The 23,897-nt window shown below is 34.8% G+C and overlaps 1 protein-coding gene across 10 annotated transcripts in view; it reads right to left on the reverse strand.

Moving 5' to 3' along the window:
* Nucleotides 1-23,897, reverse strand: part of DMD (dystrophin) — a 990,047-nt gene that overhangs the window by 651,555 nt on the left and 314,595 nt on the right. For all 10 annotated transcript variants that reach the window (XM_066176982.1, XM_066176984.1, XM_066176989.1 and 7 more), the window contains 7 exons: nt 23,643-23,730; nt 15,858-16,099; nt 13,948-14,128; nt 6,965-7,110; nt 5,797-6,009; nt 3,256-3,369; nt 1,979-2,134 (listed from right to left, as the gene is read on the reverse strand). In XM_066176982.1, coding sequence (XP_066033079.1) covers nt 1,979-2,134; nt 3,256-3,369; nt 5,797-6,009; nt 6,965-7,110; nt 13,948-14,128; nt 15,858-16,099; nt 23,643-23,730 — 1,140 coding nt within the window. The remainder of the gene's footprint in view (nt 1-1,978; nt 2,135-3,255; nt 3,370-5,796; nt 6,010-6,964; nt 7,111-13,947; nt 14,129-15,857; nt 16,100-23,642; nt 23,731-23,897) is intronic.

Raw genomic sequence — 23,897 nt, forward strand, 5'->3', positions numbered from 1 at the left:
TTCTCACTAGTTCAAGTGCAACTTTATTAGAGAATAAAGCAATATGCATATCTTTCTTCTGTTGATTAAATCATTAATGAATATCTCAGAAAGTTGAATATCCTAAAAACAGGCAAAGAAAAAAAACCAATCTCTTACTGGAAAAAACTATTTATTGTAAAAGAAAAGAATACTACTGTTAAAAAGATTTACTAATCACTAAGTGGGGGTCATATAATTCTGTTATATAGGTCATTTATAGATAGAACTAGATAATGTTTTAGATCCCCTCATCCCAAATCATTCTCTGATTCTATGAATTAACCTATCAACATTGTCCCTGATTGATCAATTTACCATCTTTCAAGAGCATTTAGAAGTTTGCATCAAAAATAGTAAGTTGTAGTGGTGCCATTTCTTAGAGTTGGGCTTGCGGAGCTTATTGCTCCAATATTCTGCTCTGTGGTGCTGCTTCAGTGAACGTTATTTCAGTAATATCAGGAGAATTTTTCTTAGTATTTGGTCATAATTTCTGACATTTATTGGTGTTTTACTCATCCTTGAGGACTGGCTGTTAAACATAAATGCTGTTCTACATAAATGTTGTTTTAGAAAACAAAACTGAGCAACAACCAGTTAGCATAAAAAGCAGAATTGTGGCTCTGCAAAATTGTCTCTTCCTCAGTCCCAGCACCAGGAGAGAAGGTAATCTCCCATCACCTGAAAAGAGTATCTGAATTGTCAATGACAATTGCCAATTGTCAGCTCTCACAGTCATATTAACTGCATGTATATCACTCCAAGCTGACTTTTCCAAATCTTTTCCAGAAAGCTCCACAAACCAAACTGATTTTTGTATTTACTACTCATGTATTTTAATAGCTGTTACTGAAAAAGTTGTGTTAGAAATTCCCACTGAGAGGGAATAATTTGTGCCTTGTATTGAAGGAAATTATTACAGACAGATTTTCAGGGAACTCGGAAGAAAACTGTGATAGACTTCTATGTTTCTATACTATAAGGCAACACTTGAAATTTCTGTGAGAGAAGTTCAAAGGTGTCCAGCTTATTAATATCACAAAAAATAAGTACTCCGTGGCAGTGAAAGGTGAAAGACTACAAAACTGGATCAATAAAATGTCTTACAGACTTCAAAGATCAACTTTTTAAATAATATGTTTATCAAAAAATATAGAGAGACTATTTTTCACATGTAAAGTTAATAATAAAAATTTTGGAAAATATTATAGCCCATTAATAGGTAACCCTTTAACTTTTATGAAAATATACATAAAAAAGGTAGACAAGAAAAAGAGTAAGTAGGAAAAATTTAAAGGCAAAAGAACATGAAAAAAATTTTATTTGAACTGTCATAAAGAGTGTGAATCCAAATATCATCAGTGAAATAATAGCAACTTTTAGCTTCCTTACTCTGTAAAATTATTTATTAATAACATCTTTAACTAAAATAAAAGAGCTGTCCTATCCTGTTATGTCCTTTCCCATTCTCTGAAATTCATGTGACTTCTGGAGACTAATTTATATACATGCATATGTGCACGTACTCTTAATTCTGAGTTATTGAATCATGAACCCTTCACTGGTTTAATGTCTTTTTTCAGCCAGAGTAATGACATGCAATTTCAACAATGTAGAAGAAAACATAAAACTAAGTACAGAACTTGACTGTTTTGACAAATGCCTAAACAACACTTTCAGAAATCTAGTTTTGCAGGAGCCATAAATCACACTGCTGTTAGATCTGCTATATTAGCATATATCTTTGTTATAAAAATAGTAAGATATAGTGTTATAATATAAATAAATACACTTTACATATACTGCTATAGGCTAAATTACACTCTGTAAAATATTAGCTGAATTAATATGCATAAATTCAGTTTGATATCTACTGCATATGTATAGAAGGACAAGTTCTGACAATGGGAACCCTGATGATTAATTTTAAAAGAACCAGTCACAGCAGGAGACTTGGTACCTGTTGGCAAATGTGGTCCCACTGAGCATTGAGATCCTTTAGCTCTGACTCTATTCTGGAAGCAAATTCTGGCTCTGCTTCACTCTTCATTTTCTTCCCAGTCTCATTAACACTGTTCAAACTGGGCTGGATTGTCTGGATATCATTTACTAGAGCCTAAAGAAAGAGCAGAAGTTTAGGCAAGCAGCATTTACACAAAGTTTCAGATATGGTATCCCTGTGCAAATGTGTCTACATGAGATTCTGACTTGTCTGGGGCCCAGATCTCCAGTCAAATGAGCACAATCAACAGACTTATCTATGAAAAGAAATTAAAAAGGAATGAGCAGGTGTAATGTGGCAAGCTATTGTATACCAAATAAGATTATGTCATTTTTAAATGCTAAGTATGAACTCTTCATATATATATATATATAATGTTAAAATGCATATAGTACATCTCTTAAAATGCTTCCCTGCTGTTGATTGAAAACATGAAAAATACCTTGATCTTTTATTCACATTTCAGCAAGAACATTCCATTATAATGGTGAAAAAATTTGATAATTCTTATTTAAATAATGGCTAAGAGAAAGTTTGAGAGAACTTGTAGTTCTGTAAGATCACTGTGTATGTTTCATAATATTTACACATCCTGCCAGAACATTTACAGGACTTATAAATTCCACTGAACATAGAGACAGGGACCATCATGGATTAGATTCACTGCACTTACACATTCTGTTGGGACAGCAAGAAGAATTTGCAAACCCTGTGATGGAAGTACCAATACTTCATGATGCTTTAGAACTCTGCTGGGATAACATCCTGGAACTTGTAAGTTTAGTGAAAAAAGAATGGATATAACTCACAAAGCCTTCAAGTTCTTTTGGTACAGTAAGAAATGTTTGTAAATCAGGTGAGTAACAGATACAGAAAAAAAATCGTTTGGCATAGATTACACAGATTAAAAAATAAATATGCAACATTCATAAGCTCAACAAAGTAAACAAACAGTTGATTTTAGAGGCTATTATTATTTCCTGTATTTGATGGTGTGATCCTGCTATAAATACATTTAAAAGATGTCACTGTGCGCCTCCTTCTGATATTAAAGTTTCCTTGTTTTTAACTTAATTTTCCTTCAAACCCAGGATATGCAAAAGGTTCACACTGCTGAAGGCAATCCCTTTTCTGCATGACTTTTTTTAGGAACAGTAACCATTTGTGTAACTTCTGTATGAGCTCAGCTCATAGAGGAGAACTGAGTAACTGCCAAACAGGCAGGTAATACTCACTGTACATTGCTCAAGTTGCTTTTCCAGCGCTTCTGAGTCTCCAAGGGCAGGCCACTCTTCCTTCAGAAAAACATCCACTTCAGCCATCCACTTCTTCAGTGTTTTAGTGTCATTCTGTGTATTAAAAAGACATTTCATTGCAACACACAAAACCTGACTGGCAAGAGTGCAATTCATCCTGACACTACAACTAAAACTCATTGCAATGTAATTTTAACATTATTGAACTGTCTGAAAATACAAACACAGCAAACAAGCAAAACCAATTTTACCTAGGACTGTCATCAACACTTTAACCTGAACTCTGACCATTTCTGACCAAGTTTAATGTGTCTATGATCAGACAACCTTATGCCTCTCAAATTTATACCTTCTAGATACTGTTTGTGTTTGGATACTGGATGCTTGTTCATTGGTTCCTTCTATGGCTTCTGAATACTCATACTTGGCATTTAATTCAGCCACACCCATCAAATGTTCTGTGCTCTCATTTAAACTTCAGACTCCTTTTGGAAGTTATATGTTCTAGTGCCTTTCTACCAGAACACAGCATAGAAAAACACCCTTACTATTCAGAATGAAAAAAGCCAATGTAACTGGAAGAGATTCGCTTCAGAAACTAAAATCTAATATAATGACTCAATGAGTAATTTCAGAGACTCTCAGTTACTGTTCCTAGCACTAGAATAGGAATATTATTTCCATAGCCTTTATTTAACTCTTGCAGTTTACAAAAAAATCTGAACATCAAATACTCAAAAAGAGGGAATGCTGCCAGTCAAGGCAACATTACATAGGTAATCTAATAACTTGAGAAGTAGAATGAGATTTTAAAAATATCACTTAAAATTACCTTGGAATGCCATCTTTGATAATCAGATACACATAATAATAAAATACATTTAATATATTAATATAATACATATATTAATAAATATATATGTATTATATAGAATTAAAATACATGTATGGCAATAATTTTAAAAGCAAATTATAAAGCATTTTTTCATCAATATATTTTCATCACTAATGAAATACATGTTGACACTACATGCTGAATTCAAAACTGAATTAAAGCACAAAAAAGGACAGAATAGAGACTGTCCTAAAATGCATACAAATATGCCTTAGTAACTATTATGGGACAAGTAAGCAAAGGGAGCTTTTCCCTAATGTGACTGATGTACTTCAAAAAACAGGCTATCATAGAAAATTAACTGAATTAATAAAATTATTCATCAAAAATATCAGTATACTTCAGAATGGCAATTACCAAAACACTGTTGAAATGTCAACTGTGCATTTCATTATCCAACCAGTAAAAATAGTTCAGATTCATATTTCATGATGAAACTTTAATACCTTTATAAGAAGACTTTTAGTTCATTAATGTGGTAAAATATATATCTGATGGGATTTACTTAAAAAGAGATTAGTCTCCTGCTACCAATGAAGATCAAATGTATGACTCACATTTTTAATCAGATTGTAAATGCATTTTGTTTATGAACATGGATTTCATCATATCTCACACTGATGCATTCCATAAATTACAACAGCTAAAACAATAATCTGGATGAGAAGCCATTCAACAAGCACAAAAGACAATGACTTTTATATTAGATATGTACCAGAGGGATTTCAGCAATAAATATAAGGGCTAAAATTTGTGTGCATCAACAGCTTGTGCTGTTTTGAGTTTTACATGAGCATGGTCATGATGCTCAGGACCTTTTTAAGACCAGTGGGAAAACCTCTAAATTTGGCAAAGGGGTGGGAGTGAAGATAGGAGGCAGAGGGGAGGGAAAAAACAGAAGTTTGAATTTCTGAAGGAAAGTGCCTTGCTTTTTTTACATGGCAATTTTGGGAGTAGGGTGGCATCTGTGAGGAGAGGACAGGTGTTGTCCTGTGCTGGACACAGACAGTTCCATCTTCCACCTCTGGAACCACCACAGGACATGGCTGATGCAGTGGTGAGATAGTGATGCTCAGTGGCATAGTTAACAAAGGGCAAAATATCAGACAGACAGAGGAGGAGAGTAAAAATGAGAAACCACCTTGCAAAAGTGAGAAGCATCCCTACAGACTCCCAGCTGAGGTTCCAATGCTGCCATTCTAGATACCTGAAATGTACTACTGCTTTCTGCAAACTGCCAACAAGATACTACTATAATACAGATGACTTTAATTATATAAGTGAATTCATTAAGTAATTCATTTATTCATATGGTAAAGCTACTTCAGATGCATGAATAAGCTTCAGCTACATTGAAAAAGAATTAGAGGAACATTATTTGCAAATTTTAATGAAATTAAAGCTTTTTGCTAGTGAAACAACATAGGCAGAAGCAGTCACAAAATCAGAATTCAAAGTAAAATCTTGTACTCATCAAAATCAAGCAGTGGTTTAAATATACTTTTTTGTCATGTCTTGATATCTCACTTTGGTGTTAATTTCTGGAAGCTCCTAAATGTGTTCTGCCTTAGTCCCACAGCAACAAGCCATAGTGCATAAGCCGAGGCTGAAGAAGCTTGACTAACCTGGAATCTCTGGAGTTTGGTCACACGCTCCTCCAGCTTCTGGCAATGCTCCGCCAGCAGCACTGAGAGCTTCTTCCAGCGGCCAAGGACCACCTCCACCTCTGCCCGGTAACTCTGGGTGACCTCTGCAGGGGCTTTCCTGGACAGCCCCTCCACTGTGCTGCTGAGATAGTTCAGGCCTTTTTGCTGCTCCTGCAGAGAACTTTGTAGAGCCTGTGAACAGGAATGCAAGTGGAATCCCGATTCACCTGCTAGGCAATTCTCTCCATTTCGCAAACACAGGCAAGACACAGAGGTCACCTCTTCTACAATGTGCAATGTTTTACAGCAATTTGGAATTGTTTTTCTCATACAACATAGGAGGGGCTTTTATTGGTTGAACTGATAATATAACCAGAGGTATTTACACTTGTTAATAGATGTGATCTACATACCTTTCATTAATTTGAGATAGGAAGTTATCATGACCCTGATGATGACATTTTCAAAAGAACCAGAAAGAACGAGAACATGGATAAAAAGAATAAACTTAGAGAATAAACTGTTTCTATGATATAACATTTTTATAACTTCTCAAAACTTTTGCAATCCTAAGCCCAAATTTACTTCATCTAGTTTTATTTTCTATATTCTACATTTTATTTCTGAATATGCATCAAACAATACGTTCATTAGCCATCTGAGAGTAGGAACTCTTTATAAGACATTGAGATACAGTGAAAGTTTGTACCCACCGGCAAAATTTGTTCCATATTTGTGTCTACTTGTAAATTTGACAGGAAATTTGTCAAAAGACTGTGCTGCATTTTGCAAATCAGAATCGTTTTCATGTCAGCACTGGAAAATGAAATGACCTAAATCTATATTTTACTACCAGAACTATCATCAAAGGAATATTTTATATACCATGGGGAGAAACAAAGGTTTTTCCTTAACATTTTCAATATCTTATAAATTTGTTTTCAATGGTGAACACCATTTTAAATTCTTTAACTTCAGGAATCAATATAAGCAAGCAACTACCATCTCCTGAAGCCCTGGCCAAAAACCCAAATGAGCATTATTTACTCATGATCCACAGGCTTCAGCAGATTCATGGACCAACTTAGGAGTTCTGTTCTTCTAAGCTTCTCAGTTGAGACATTTGTGCCCCAGCTCGATGACTCACCTTGAGCTCCCTGAGTCTCTGTTCCATGATTTCATATTCAGCAATTGCAATCTGAGGCACGGAGAGTTTAGTCTCTGACTGCTGCATCCACACAAGTATAGTGTTCATTGTCTCCTTGTAGTGCGCAGGAGGCAAACTGTCAAAAACTACATTCAACGGGGAAAAAAAAGGGAAGGAAATAATGGAAGGAAAAAAGGAAATAAAACAATATTTGGCTTCACTATTAGGTTTGCTGACAGAAGGCACTTGAGAAAAGACCAAGCCTTACTGAAGTCTATGGCTGTTTGGCAAGAGATTGAAATAGGCCCAGTGTGCATGAGAACTATAAGAAATAATTTTGGAAGCAAAAATATTTTGAAAAATGAGAACAATCCTTCCAATGTTTGAGACATCTCTACATTTTATGAGTTTTGTGCCATTATAGGTCAGAAGGCAACCAGTATGGGCAAGACAACTCTTCTAAATAGGTGTTCTCAGAGATCAATGGACAAACCATTGTATTTAACCTAAAATCTAATTTCAGAAATGTATTAAGAGCTAGGTTTCCCTTTTATGGCCCATGTTTATGTGTTCAATGTTTCTGTTCAAGTAAAATGTTCCATTTAAGACATCTGTTAAAAGCTTAGAAAATTAATCTTCCTTCTACAATAAAGTTGAATGTTATTGAACTGTGCTTATTGTGCCAACATTACAGCTGCTGCAAATAGACAACATCTGGCACACATATGAGCAACTCATTAGCAGATGCATTCCCTCTGCCATAACAACAGTTGCCTCTATACTCACTGAAAAATGTACAGACAAATAGCATGGCTAGTTGGAACTGAAACATTTCCAACTTGTTCATAACAATGAAGAATATAAAAGCTCAAAAATAGTTGCACCTATTTGTATCTCCTGTATCTTCCTCAATATTCTCTGGTGTTTCACAAAGTATAGAAAAACAGTAAAGTTGTGCAAAAAGTGATTTTGACAAACAACATAGTTAAATTTTTTAAGTGCAAGCTTGCTTACATCATGCAGCAGTGCTTGGCAGAATGTACTTCAGATTTTAATCTAATTTTTTAATTGATCAACAGAATGCTATGTGTAAAAAACCATATATTTCCAGTAAGATATCATAACAACTTCCCCAAACCAGGACAATCTCTCTTGTGAAGTATGCACATTGTATGGCAAGCTTTCCTCATAAAAGACTTGGCTGATGTGATTTATCAAATATTTAAGTAAAAAAAATAGTTATTTTTGGTAGTACTGAAGAGTAACTCGGGTGAAAACTGCTAGAGCAAACTCCACCAAATTGCATCAAACTCTTACCCTGCAACTTTGCCAATAATACTAATAAACTGAAAATCATCCAAACGCTGCAGACATTTAATTTAATTGTAATGAGTTATGTTTTCTACTAAAACATAAGCATGGAATAAATAAGGGTTCAAATGGGATGACAGATTTTATTAAATCAAACTAGTGTTTTTACAATTTAGTTATTAAATATTAACTTTAGAAAGCATCTTTAAGGTGAGCGTAGCCATAGTTTTCCATTTCACTTTTCCAGATTACTACAGAGTAATAATAATGAAGTACTTTTTGGTTCTGTTTTTAAGACAGACAATGTGTCAGCAATTCCATTCACAAGAAAGCAGATTAACTTTTAGGATGGCACTTAAGAGCCTTTATTATTTTGCAGCACATGATGGCAATGGTGAGAATTCAGTTAAGCTCCTACAGTGGGATTCACATTACCCAGTTACAACTGTTTAAATAATCTAACCCATCAATGGCCTCTCTGTGGGCAGTCCAAATCTCTACATTCCCTATACTAATAACATAAACCCACATTCAAGACCTGTTACTTATTTATCTTAAAATTTGGTTTGTGATACTAATATTTATGGACTAAATTCCACAAAATAAGCAAAGGGCATTAATATGGATTCTGCTGCATTATATAAAACAAAGAATTGGCAATGAGAGAGATACAGTATGTTCTTAATATGGGTCTAGTTTGGATACAGCAACACTAGGTCCATGACAGAAGTGTAACAAAATATCACAGAGGATATATTACAAATACGTTACTATGAAATATCAGAAATGTTTTTGTATTAATCTATTCCACTTGCAGGGAATGCATTTTGGTGTGACTGACATTGCAACCCCTGAGAACTGACAGGCACATGCATTTGCACTTGCATATTTCTTTTAGAGAAAGTCCGTAAATTTGGAAACAGAATGCTCAAGTAGATACTTTGAGTGTTAGTTATAGGTTAGTATGTATTTCTAATAAATGGAACTGTCTAAACACGTGAAAATAGTTTTTCAAGTAAGTAAAGTACCTTGCTTGCTTTTTCTCACAGCTTCCTTTGGTTTTTTTGTGACCAGATTTTTCAGTCAAAAATATTTTCCCAAATCAGAAATGAAATGAAAATATAATTATCTCAACACCTATCAAGTTACACTGAATAGGCTGTAATGTGTTTCACCTGCAGTCATTACAAATCCCTGTGGTCATCCCACCATCGAGAAAGGCAATAAATATAATCTATGGGACCTAAAATTTACTATTTTTGTAAAGCCTTATTCCCTGAAATAAATTAACAAGATTGAACTTCATGTATTTTCAATAAAAATCTCCTCAGTAGTCAATGCAATTTAAAACCAACCTGACATTTTCACAGCTTTGTTTTACTTATTTTGTTATAGAAATACTTGAACCAATTCATCAAGGTCTTTATACTGATGTCTTCATAAAAGCTGTGATTCCCTTTGCCTGCATTTTTAACCAGAAAGTCTCAGAGTGGAATCATACAGAATCTTGTATAATATTTGATCAATGTTATCCAAGTGATTTAAGACTTCCAGTTCTCTTTGTTATAAAGCTCTTAAAAGAAACGGAAGGGAATAATGGAATCAGAGAGTGGCTGGAAGGAACCTTGAAGATCACCCAGTTCCAACCCCCATCCTGGGCAGGGACACCCTGCCCTGGATCAGGTTGCTCAAGCCCCATTCAACCTGGCCTTGAACACTTCCAGGGAAGACCTTCTCCAGTTCTACAGGACCTGTTGTAACAGTAAATATCATTTAAAGACACAAGTATTCTTTAGGTGGGTTTATTTTTCATCCATAAAAATACTCATTTTTGCCACTGAGGAAAAGGATAAAATCACCTACAGAGCAGAGGACATTATACACATTCATTTCACAGGTTGCTTTGTCCTTTTGATCTTGATTTAAATAAAAAATAATTACCCGAGGAAATGGCTGGGGGAAAAAAAGGAAAAGAAATTGCTTGCATGCTACTTATTAAAACAATAAATTCTCACACACAGCTGAACTGTATCTTCAGCTTGAAAGACACATTTAAAGAAGGTTAAGCAAACTTTATCCCTCAAAATCAAACAGCAGTGAATATTTTTACTACTAAGTCATAGTTCAGATCATAAAGAAAACTTAAAGTTATTAAGGTTTCAGGACACCTAAAATTTGCCTTTCTCAGGTATATAATGATTTGGGAAAGATTATTTAATGTATCAATAAAATTTCACTGCCACTTGCAACCCATTTCCAATGCACTTAAAGCATCAAAATAAGTTACCAGTTCAAAATTTTAACCAAAGCAGAATAATTATAGGCTAAAACTCTAAATGGTCATCATACTATTACAGCTACTGTAGTTTAATATCTTTTAAAATTATGCCAAGTTTGAATTGCATGAGCTCAATGTAATCCAACACTCTAAGATGCTGTGCTAATGGATTAGAGAGAATAATGATGTGTGTGCAAAATAATTTTAGGCATGGCATGGGTAAATAAAAAGTCTAAAGAATCTTGGAATGATAGAGAAGGCAAAAACTTTCTAAAGTACTCCCTGAAATAAACAGGAGAAACATCATTTGAATGCAGATGAATAATTCATCATTAATAATAACAACAGTAATGATGACAATGATGACTTCACCTTTGGGAATTACTGATCCTGCAAAGGTAGAATCAGAACTTGAAAGGAAAGCACAGTGCATAAATTTATGAAGCAGAGAAAAATGGAAAGAAATATGACTTTTTCTTTGCCATCTCCATCTCGATACTTTCAATTTTACCTATGAAAAAATCCTTTTTTTTTTTTTTTTTTTTTTAAGTTACTTCCTCAAAATCTAACGATTTTCCAATTTCCCTCAGAACATGCATCTCAATGAGAACATGTATCTCAATCAAGGCCATGACTGGGTAACAGTTCAATGCAGTGAGGCTGAAAAGCAGAAGCACCTTAATGGAATTTAGTTAATTTACAGAGCTAGAGGAGTGCTGGAATGAATCACCTGCCACCTTGGAGCAGGGAGCATTCACTTACCTGACAATGCCTGTCAGCTCTCCCTGGGCTCAGGGGGAATGGGAGGCTGACCGGGCTGCTCCCTAGGAATCTCTCTGACATAGCAGCAGTTAATTTCAAGATAATTAAATATAAAGTACAAAACCTCCTTTTTCACCAGGGCATTACAAAACCTAAGAACCTCCTTGGGAAATCAGGTTATTCATATTTGAATCACTGCCAGCATTGTCCATTCCACTTCCTTGTGTAGATTACTGAACAGTTTCAAGCGTGGCCTGACCTTTTTATAATATATACCAATATTCTAGACATTATCTAAATGCATCTGGAGAGAAGAGAGAGCTGGAATTCTGGATATATTACATTCAAAATTACATATGGATATAAAGACATTCTATAAAATGAGAAAAATGGGGTCTTATTTCTTAATATTTTATGAGGTTGTATCTCTTTCATAAACAGCACCACAAAATAATGAGAAAACTCCATCCAAATAGGTTTAAGAATTTAAATTAAGTTTATAACTGGAAATTCTACTCAAATCACGGAGAAAAAACATGTAAAAAAATCTGAGATAGTCTTTAGTATTATTTTATTGACAAATCTCATGTGCAGCAGAGAGAAACTACGAAGCACTCTTAAATGTTAAAAAAAAACCACCCAAAACTAAACTGCCATCACATTCAACAAGCCACAGTCAAAACCTAACCAAACAAAAAATATTTGAGGGAGACAATTCCCAAAATTAGAGAAAACTGTTTATGAGGGAAAAATTCCCTTGAAAAACAGAATAGCTGAATATCCATTAAATATCAGAAAAGGTATTGAAGCAATGGAAATAACAAAACCCAGAAAAACCCTCAGAAAACAAACCTCTTATGGTGGTCAAAAATAAATATCTATTTAACAAAAAATAAACCTTAATCATGAATCAAAAAAGAGAAATCTTTTTAAACACATGTAGGTTTTATGTGCAGCAAAGAAAAAAAGGATCAAATACTATAACTGATCTGCAATACATCATTCAGTCCTCAGGATACTTATTTCATCTGTAGGAAATAACTAACTACAAATAATTAATGGAAATAAAAGATGGAAAGATCTAAAACACTCTCACAAAATTTCAATGTTTTCTATTAAAGTAAGGGCAGAATAGACATGGGATATAGCCCTTCTGTACAACACAAGAAAAGTAGTAACAACTGTCCAGGGCTCCATGCAATATTGATTTAGAGACTTCTGCTCTCTTGCACTACAGGAGACTCTCTCCAGCCTCAGGACAGCTGTTCCTGCAGCTGGCCAGGGTTCTGAAGGAACTACTGCACCCCAGGAGGGGGATGGAATACCGAGGAAGAACTTCACTAAAGCCCACAGCATTACAGTTCAGGCAGTGAACACTATTTACCTCACTGGACTAATCAGCTGGTTAATTCATGACCTCTCCCTACAGTAAAATTTGATGTGGCAAGCCAAACAATTATGGAAGTTTAGATAGAGAAGAAGTCATAAAGAAGCCAATATTTATACTATGTTTCTGTTGGGAGAATAGCAACTCATTTCAGCATATAAAACATAGTCATATTAGTGGTTTTTTACATCTTGCCCACTGTTCATCTTGAATTTAGAGTAATGAAAAAACTTTACACTCCTTATGTCAAAATTCTACAATTCATTCTTTCATCAGTTGCTCTGGACACTTGCATTTTATTTCCTCTGTTCTCCCATGCATCATCACCTCTTCAGTTTGCATATGTGGACACATGTAAAGTAACTACAGTAGTGCAGTAATGTAGTATTGAAAAAAACAATATCCAAGACTCTCTGTGGAAGAATTTAGGAGGAATATTAGAAAGATCCACTAGAAGGAGCTAGTACTATGTCAGATTTCAAATCAGTGCAGTAATTTAGAGATATCAGTGGTTTAAGGGGCAAATATTATCTCTGTTGTTGAGAAAAGTTAAATTATTTTTGGGTTTTTTTGTCTAAAATTTTATTTCATAAGCTAATACAGAAAGTGTACAGTAAGTACTGATATGCTATGCATCATTAATTAGAGATAGCTAACTTTCTATATTGGTATAGCATTTTGCCCCGTTTGAAAAATTCACTTTACTAAAAATATCGCACATAATGTTATAACTGGCACTCACGTATTCTGTGTTGCAAAGAAGAAAAAGTTGGCCACATGATGAGAAACTAGATATGCTCTTTGATGAGATTTATGGAGTTAAATTTTTATTCTGTGAAAATCTAGAGCAGATTCACTCCTGTAATTTAGCTGTCTTTCCTCCCTACTGATTGACAGAGATGGACTGCCTTGTTTTATAATCCAAATAAACAAAGACAGTTTTATGGTGCCAAAAAATATCACTGAATCTATCCATAAACATACTAACAAGAGGAAGTTTGATGGCAGAACTCAACTGAGTGGTAGCTTTGCTTCTGAATAACGTACCTTCCCTTGATTTCTTAATATAAAATATGAAATGAACTGATAATTTTTGAGAAACTAATTCAATTGCAAAAATGAGCACCTGAATTGCACTACTGGTTTAGTATCACAAAAACAAATAAAAAACTGGAAAAGCAAAATATAAAACCCTATTCTATGTTTGCTAGTCAGGTAAATTGACTTCTTGTCAAGAACACTTACTGGTCTGTAGCTGCTTTTCTCTGGCATGCATGTCAGCAAATATTTGTTTGAAATGACTGGTAAAAGCAGCAAGGTCAGCATCCAGAAACACTGGTCCTTGTTCTTTCTCTTTGAGTGCTTGACTTTGAGCCTTCAGCCGCTCAATCTGAGGCTGCAGAGTTGACATTCGAATGATTTCATCCTGCATGTTCAAACAATAAAGACAAAAAATCAAGATACCACTACCCAAGAAGTGAAACCACTAATGCCATAAAATCACCACTGTTTCAGTGCACATTACACAACCATTTTGCTTCCAAATACATCACTTACAATACAAATCAATTCAACATTTTAAAACTTTCCACACAAACACTTTCCTCATCTCTACTCCCAATAATATTGGTGACTGATACCACGGCTTAAAGTCACCTTAAAGTCACTTTCACCAGACACTATGCTCAAAGAAAATAAGAAAGATTGTACATTAAATTTTCAAGCCTAAGGAACATCATTTTTGTGTGAAGATGGGAAGAGAAAAAACACCATTTACCACAATCCTGGACCCATGTCTGTTAGATTATGTACAGACTAAATAAAATGAAGTAGAAAAGGAGAGACAAAGCTGCCCAGTGATTTCCAGCAGTCACACAGTAACACATTAGAGGCTGAGGTTAAGATTAGGATAGCACAGAGCAGTTGGAAGGGACTTTCAGGAAACATCTATTCCAATAGCCTGATTACTCCAGGGCTGACAAGTTAAAGCATGTTGATAAGGACATTTTCCAAATGGCTCCTATAGGCTGACAGGCTGCAGGCACTGACCACCTCTCCAGGAAGCCTTTTTGTTACACTCTTTGAACACCTTCCCACTCCAGTCTAAACCTCCCTGGCACAGCTTTAAACCATTCCCATGTCCTTGGATACCAGGGAGAAGAGATCAGCACCTTCCTCTCCACTCCCCCTCTCAGGAAGCTGTAGAGAGCAATGAGGTTGTGCTGTTATACCTTGTATACACTGTGACATGTTCAACTACAGAATATAAAAGAAATGAGCAAAGTAAGCCAAATGTAGAGTTCATAGCAGAGATATTCAAAGAAAAGTTTTCTGCATGAGAACAGAGCCCTCTGTAAGTACAATGCCAGCTTAAAAATACGTGAAAATTGAAGTATTGGGTTTCAATATTTTCTGTTTGAGAGCCTCTGGAGTCAGAGATTTCCTAAAGCCAAACTTCTAGAAGGATGTAATGCAATTTATAATGCAATACTACACCATATATTCCCGTCAATTAATATTGGCTTGTAAGTTCCCCACCCAGAGAATTTCTCTACAGTAAGAGAGAGAAGCAAACTTCTATAACGGTGCAGCACACAAATAAAAACAATTAAGGAGAATTATAAGCGAACGGGTGTGACAGTTTTTGTACAATTATTGTGATTCTCTCATATTGTGACAGAAGAACATTCCTCCATTTGACTACACAAGCCACACTGAATCAGAACACAGGGTATGTAAGAAGTAAAGTGGTCTTCAGTGGCAGAATTTTGGACTTGAAGACAATGTCCAGGCACAGATCCTTAACAGAGAATGATGAGCAACATTTTCTTTAGGAAGAACCAAAGACACAGATTTTTACATGAAAATGAAATATGAAAAAGACTTTAAGGCCACGTTTCCTTCTCAGTGTATAAGTATATTAATAATTAAATACTTGGTGCAGAGTTTTAAAGACTGATATCCTTGGTTCAACTGCCTCTTTATTTCTTTATCAGTCTTTCCTTTCCTTGAACAAATATTTCCAATAATTAGTAAATGCAAGGAGTCCATTTATCATCTTTATAGTGAAAAATCATAGGTCATAATCTGTTTCACTGTTGGAACACCTATGAAGCACAATATCATAAAAAAAAACTTGAAGAAGAATCTCTAACCTTGCATCTTTCTAACTGAGTTTTTACTGTGGCAGGATCTGTTGCTGATGTGGGTTGTGCTTTCAGCCAGTTCTCTGCAGTAATTGTTGTCTGCTCCAGTTGCTGCAGCTGGGTGTAGAAGTCAATGATGTTATTTTGGTACTCCAGCCATGCCAGTCTTTCACTCAGCAACTGACAGAACTCAATCCAGCGGCTCTTCAGCTGCTCAGAGGCTTGTCTAATGTTGTCAGGATTCAGGCCCTCTAGAAAAACAAGAGGAGAAGATGCTTAAAGATAAACAAGTCACAGAGAAAAGGAAAAAAGAAAAAAAGTAGAATAGTTCAACAATTCAATTTCTCTATTTGTGAGCTCATAAATCCAGTTAATGATTTATCACCAAATAACAGTTCTGAATCTACAGATGTTACACATTAGTGGGGAAAGCATACCAAAGATATTTAACGTTGCTGCCTGGGTGCTTTTGTTGCTATGGGAATGAATTACAAACTACATTAAAGTACAAGAATAGGAATAAAGCAGGAAGTAGAGATACATAACATAAAGCTAATTAAAAGTACTGTAAGAAATAACAAAATGCCTGACAGCTGGATTTTGAAAACTATGCCTGGACTGTAATTAGATTTTAATGTACAAGACTATTCCTGACCTTTCTTCTGTAAAAAGACTGATTACAATTAATAGGAACTATATTCCACAGTTATTTAGAGGTTTCTGATAATCCAACCCATATATTTTGCATTATACGTTATTTTAGAAATATCATAAACACTAAGGAATAAACAAAGTACCGGATGAAGCCTCCAGCCTAGGCCAGTCCTGAGTATCCAACCATGACCATGAGGAGACAGTAAGAGAGCCAAGAAACCATAAGGGATGCTTCTCTATAGTTAATTTTCAAAGTGTTTGGTTTCTCTGACGTAGTTTGCCTATTTCTATCTGTTGTTTAATAATCATGCTTACATTAAAGTTCATAAAATAAAACTGACTTTAGTTATTACAGACAAGGTAATTATCTAGAACAATTAAAAGGTAAAGGGAACTCTTCACTTTCTGTGAAGGAAGTAAAGCAATACATATGAAAGTTAAGAAAATGTGTCTTAAAATAAGATAATTCATAATCACTCTGTAAATTCAAGTCAGATTGACTTCAAAATAATATTAAATTAATGATTTCATTTATTTCAATGGCAGCCTATATGTAGACCCTAACATTTTTTAAATTGTAATGACACGTAACGATACAGATGGCAATAGAGCCAATATTTATTTCAAAATGAGCAAAATTTCTCAAGTCATTGAGCAGTGCCATATGCTTAAAAACACTTTTAATAACATCATGACATAGTCATACAATAGCCAACCAGAAACACAAGCTGTATTTTTATATAAAAAAAAAAATAGAGTATTTTTCTTTAAAGCAAGTTTAAAAGCTAATGAGACAAAAACCTTCCATGCTCCACTTCTGCAATCTTTGATACACTACTATAAGTTTTCTGATTTGCAATATGCACTCCAAATCTATAGGAAAATTTCTTTGCAAGATTAAAACATAGTAAAGTTCATGGCAAGGTTGGAAGGTAGGACTTAGGAAATAGAGTCCTAAATACAGCTAAATGCTGTAACAAAATAATAATAAAAAGCACTAGATTTTTTTTTATAATAAAATATTCTAAGGAATTGCTATAATGCATGCTATATGATAAATCACACTAAATGATAATCAGGCATCATGTCTATTGCGGAGCACCATAGTGCTGTGGCAAATCCTGTTCTGGATCCAGCTCAGAGTATTTCATTCAGAGTTGCTTGGAAACAGCCCATTTTGAAACAGACTGTGCAGTAAATGATAGCAGTTCTCTGGATATGCTTTTTCTCTGGGATAGTGCCCCAGCCAAACAAATAGTATAGCATTTCAAAAAGCAAAAATTTTGTAAAAATAGAAAGCCCAGTACTACTGGGAGATAATGGCAACTGTGGGGGTTGGAGCAGCTCCACATCCACATTATACTCAAAAAATTGAAGAGCACATTTTAAGGACTGAGCAAGGATATAAAATGAACCCTGAAGTATGAAGAGGCAAAAAAAGGATTTTGACACATCTAAATACAATCCAAAAGTTATCTTGTCTCCTGTGAGTGTATGTGTGCATCTGGAGATGTGGTAGGATAACTACATTTTCTAGAAGTGTAATGTCTAATGAGCATGTGAAGAGGCTGAATAAACCTGAATGGCACAGCACATCTGAATAACAGCAACTACAGCCAACCAGGCACACAGATACTAAATCTTAACAACACAAGAACAAACATACGTAGAGACAATAAGACTTTAACTATGCTGTATTTCAACAATTGTTTCTGTTGTGAGTTGGGTATAAAAATGTTGTATATCCATAACAGAGAGCAGATTATCTTTGCCACTGTGTTCATTATTATCTCTGAACCTGGAAGACATTGTGAGTTTGGCAGACTAGATATAAAAAGATCACTTTATTTATCCCTCCTTTCCTTTCTTTTCAGCTGCCACATCTCCCAAGTACCCTTAGGCAAGATTATGATTACCAGAAGTGCAATCATGGATTCTCCACACATAATAATGCTTTCCACTGCAATATTTTCGTCTAGGATTTGGAGAGGACTGTATTTCAGATGAAAATCTAGATTCACCAGATCTCCCTTTCTTATTTTGCTCATATGTCCCTCTTCACATGACACATTTAAATGTGTGAAAATAGTCACTATTACTCAATTTTTCTTTAATTTTTTTATTAACATCTAAACTTTGAGTCTAAATGTGATTCCATAAATACACAGAGAAAGAAATTCTTTTGTTCTTCATGTTCCTGAAGTGGACAGTACTCAACTGGTTTATGCAGGGTCATGTTTGGTAAACTATTGCAGAGATGCACCTTCATTAGGCAGAATATCCTACTGAAAGGAAGCTAAAATCTCCATAACATGTGTTTTTAAAACTCTTATTTCTCAGTCCATTCAGATGAATCAAAATTGTCCATCAGATGCCAGCGTGTCATTTCCAGAAGGATGTCATAAAATGGCTGTTACTTGCACTTGAGATCATTTGGGCAAGTTTGACCTATTGGTGAAAATCAAGAATTTCACAGAATCATGGAATTGTTGGGGTTGGAAGGGATTTCTGGAGATAACCCAGTCCAACCCCCCATGCCAAGGTAGGATCACCCAGAGAAGGTGACACAGGAATGTGTCCAGGTGGGGTTTGGAATGTCTCCAGAGAGGGACATTCCATGACTTCCCTGAGCAGCACTGTGTTCCAGTGCTCTGCCACCCCCAAAGTAACGAAATTCTTCCCCTAGTTTAGGTGGAACTTCCTGTGTTTTACTTTATTACTCATTAATAAACTCCATTATTCTCTGTCCTGTTTGAAACTTTCTTCTGTGATAACTACTGATTTCTTCATTAACTTAAGCAAATTTACATACCAGAAGTGTAAAAGCAGGCAAAGGAACAATATAGAATCCATTTTCTGGTAAAACATTCTTTTATAAATACTGGTTGGTTCATAATCTTTTCATGTTTCACATTCTAAAAGCTTCTGGTATAATCATTGTATAAATATACTGTACCCAGAGGAAACAGATCATTATCTGAAGTGCATCCATTAATTTTATTACCTTGTATACGGCACATAACAAATTGTGCCTGAATATTTTTAATTGTGCAGCACCTTACATGCAAGTGCTTTGGAATTGCCACTTAATATGAAATATATCTTGTTAAGTGCATCTGTCATTTGCACAGTTCTGTGACAGAATAATGTAATATTTGGGTTTTTGTAGCTTTCTACTCTTGTGTAACTTACAAGATAATGTATTTCCTCCACAGAATGGTGGCAATTCAAAATTACATGTTTTATTGCAACAAATTGATTTGTATTCACTTTAATGCTTCCTGTCAAAATTCTCTGATTATTCATTTTGATGTCCTGTTTATTTTCTTCCAAACTCCTGTAATAGCCAAGTGTCCACTCAAACTACTAAACTGCTTCACTTATGCATCAACAGATTTTTTATTCTTTTTTACAATATGATTTAGTAAAGAAAAAAAAAACAAACAGATTTTTGTTTCCTAGAAACACTAGTAAATGGAATACATAGGCTCTCACTGATTAAAATCATCAGACTTCTTTGAAAGCATGAGCAAGGAGAGGCAGAGCACAGACTTCTTTGAAAGCATGAGCAAGGAGAGGCAGAGCACAGCCCATGAGGTTGGTTGGATATAGAAGCATTCACCAAAAGCATCAGTGATTCCCCTTGTGATGGGAAAAGTCCTTCAAATGGCAATGTCCAGACACCCTGCTCAAACACAGGAACAGCTATGCTGTGGGAGAGGGCAGATGTTTCCAGTGTAAAATACTTTTGCTGACAGTGGCTGACAATGTTTAAATAAAGCTAGAAGGGTATCCTGAGTAAATGTTTCCTCAGAATATTTCCCCCTGCTTAGAAAAGAAGTAAATCAAGCCCTAAATAAACCAGTCAAATTCTCTCCAGAATTCCGTGATGTGTTTTCCGGGATTTTTTTTTTTTTTTTTTTTTTTTTTTTTTTTTTTTTTTTTTTTTTGTCTGTTGGTTGGTTGGCTGTTTCTTTGTGGGTTTTTTTTTTTTTTTTGGTGTTTTTTGGTGTGGTTTTTTTTTTGTTTGTTTGTTTGTGTTTTTGTTTTTTGTTTTTTGTTTTTTGTTTTACTTATTCCTCCTTCTACCTATCACAGAGAAAAAAAAAATAAATGATACAACAAGGGAGTTCACCACCAGTCTGAACTCGCTCTTATAATCCACCAGAGCTCTCATCTTTTTATATTCTTTATCTATTACATTCAGAATCTTGTTTATGAGCAAAGAGAAAGAATATTTTACATATTAAGTAAAGCCAGGAACTCAGTGCCAGCATAATTGGAATCTTAAGGAATCTAATCATTATTAGTCCAGATCTAATTGACACAGAATAAGCAAAAATTAGCAATACAATTAAAATTGTCATCACTTGACTTCTAAACCGATCTATGCCTTAAATCTGTTTGCCTTGTGTGGTCTTTTAATTACAGCTTATACTGCAAATGCATGACAATCATCAATTCAATCACTGACTTGTTTTCCTGAAGAAGAACAATAGGGAGCATTATCATTTTTGATCTGTAAATTGTGGTAGTTAGAAAGGTTTTTCATTAAAACAACATAGTACATCTTCCCTCCACTAGATGTTAAACTGCAGATCTCCCACAAATCCATACAGGCACATGAATTAATTCAAGTTCCTTCCCATTTTATGGAAATGAGTTTCAGCATTGGAACAGGATGGTTTGAAGGAACAGTTTGGCTGTTCCACTAAACATTATTTTTGAGATTCAGCAAAACTTTTTTCTTGTTCTTAGTGAATACAGCAACAACAAAAAAATTATTACTTTACACAAAACACAAACACTATAGAAACTTACTTGAATTACGGTGGAAAATATAAAGCTGAGTAACTCTATTACAGTTAGAGATGAAGTTTTAAAGCTAAGTTAATGTTTTTACCTAACTTTTAGTTCAGTTTCAATTGAACTAAATTGCAACCATTAATTGCAATTAGATCATAATGATTGGGAGAAAAGACAAATAGAAAATAGGTTGTATTCAAAAGTATGTTATATTCAAATTCATTGCTTTACAATGGCAGCTAACTTCTTTTACCCTCAAGGAGTAACTTTGAGCATCTCACAAGATATTCCATTTGCCAATTCTTTGTTAAAATCATCTTATAGCTCTCACCAACTAATGTTAATTTTTTGTTCTACTCTCTACTGCTGGTAATTACTGCATTAATTAACCATTCCAAATGCTATCCTTCAAATTGTCTTTGCATTAGTGGAGCAGTTGAAAGTCCCATAAATACTCAAGGTTCAAGTCCAGAGGAATTGTTTCTCTTTACAAAGGGATTGTTTCCTCCCTAAAGCCATGACAGTAAGAGAGCTTCATTTTCACAGCCAATTAACCTGTCAGCCAAACTAGAAGGTTTTTGCTGCCAGGGCTACCACAATAAATTGCATGACACAGACCTCAGAGCAGCTGACAAAGTTGAAGAAGTTGCTAAAGTGATGATGGCTTAGTTAGTCTACCCTATGCCTGCCACCCAGTAGGAAGATGGGCTTCCTAAAAGAAGACGTGTGATTTAAGAAATACTGGAAATATTTATATGCACATTTAGCCAAATGTAAACCATGAATGGACCCATGGACTGAGGGAGAGAAAAACAGTCTTGAGTTAAAATCCCGTAAGAATAATTAAGACAGAAGTTAGTCTACTTGATACGTGACATGGTAGGCACTATGGTGCAGGGTAAGCATCATTTAAAATAGCAGAAAGAAAATACTACATAATCCAAAGACACTAAACTGGAATTCTTGAGGTGCAGGTCTGCATTTGTCCAATGGAAGGACATGGAGGGCACAGCTAAATATGTCCTAGACAGATTCTGCCCAAAATAAGAACCTCAATGTGTCAGCATATAAATTCCAGATGCTTCCCTAAAAGTCACGTACAAGTCATGTACAACCAGTTCTCCCAAGCAGAAAACACTTAAAAAAAAAAATCAAACTTTTAAAATAATCATCCAGGGAAAAGTACCCAAATTATTTCAAACGGTGCAGATGTTACCAGACTGCCTTCAGTCTATTCATGGAGTCTGGGAAGGGACTAATTGAAGCAATTGTTACAGTAATGATATTAAATATGTCCTACACATTAAATTTGGTCTCTTTTAAAACATTACACATTCATACTTAAGCAAAGCCATTGTAGGATTCCATCAAATTTCTTTAGCTTGGCCATTTAGTACCTCAGACTTAAACCACTTCACTTTCAGCAATTTAATTATTGATTATTCATTGTAACAATTAAAAAGAAAATATGTACTCCAAATATCAGTTTATTCAGCATCTGTATTTCTGGTAACCATACCAGTATGACAGATGTTGGCCCATGTTAATTATTTGATTGCAAGGCAAGACATCGATGTTAAGAACAGTGGTATGAGTTACAGTACTTTTATTTACATTTCTTTGGGTTTTGTTTTTCCCGTATTTAAAAGTTTAAAAGAATGGCATAATGTCATAATTTCCTTGGGGAAAAAAAAAAACAAAAAACAAAAAACAAAACTAACAACCAACCAACCAATCACCAAAAATCAAAACAAAACAAACAAACAAACAAAAAACCCCAAAATCTCTTGCATTTATTTTTCTTTGTTGAAGAGTTATAGAAATTTTGACAATTATTATCTTCAAAAAATGAAATGCCAAAAATTTCTTCTGAATTCCAATAAAGTGTTATATTTTCTATCATACAAAACATTACAGAAATAGGTATATTACAAAACATACATCGGATATTAAAAGTCAGGAAGTGTTTTTCCTCAACTGGTTAAAGGAATGCCTTTGGAGCTGTCTAACTCAGATGTATTAATTTACTTCAAAGCTTAGAGAACTCAGAAAATAAGATTACAACTTAAGTCTCTGCATAGAACCAATTGTTAATATACAATTCATTACTGTGAGCTTCTAACACATTTCTTTGCATGGTACTAAGTGGTAATACTTCTTTTCTCTTCTAATTAACAGATATAACAGTCAGAAATAATAAAAGAAATATGAGGCAGTATCACTTTACCGTTCCATTTAGACAGGATGTGCTAATATAATTCTTGTGATAAACATGAACCTGTTCGTTTACCAAATCTCTAAGAAGATTATCTAAAGCAACTCCCATGTAATTACCATTCACCATCTGTTCCACCAGGGCCTCAGCTGATCTGCTGGCATCTTGCAGTTTTCTGTACTTCTCAGGCTTTTCTCGCTGGATGGCCTGCAGCATGACAGGAAAGGTGAGTATTTCAACAGGGGGATTTTGAACAAGAAAGTAATTAAGCTCAGGGATGTCTTCTGATTTCTTGAGAGTTTTTAACCTGTCACATTGCCCTGACTGCCCCCTGATTTGCAATGAAAGCAGCAGGTACCAGAAACCACCAGGAA

Source organism: Chamaea fasciata, unplaced genomic scaffold (assembly GCF_029207755.1).
Source record: "Chamaea fasciata isolate MVZ Bird 193981 ecotype frontalis unplaced genomic scaffold, bChaFas1.0.hap1 SCAF_2, whole genome shotgun sequence".
Lineage (NCBI taxonomy): Eukaryota > Metazoa > Chordata > Aves > Passeriformes > Sylviidae > Chamaea > Chamaea fasciata.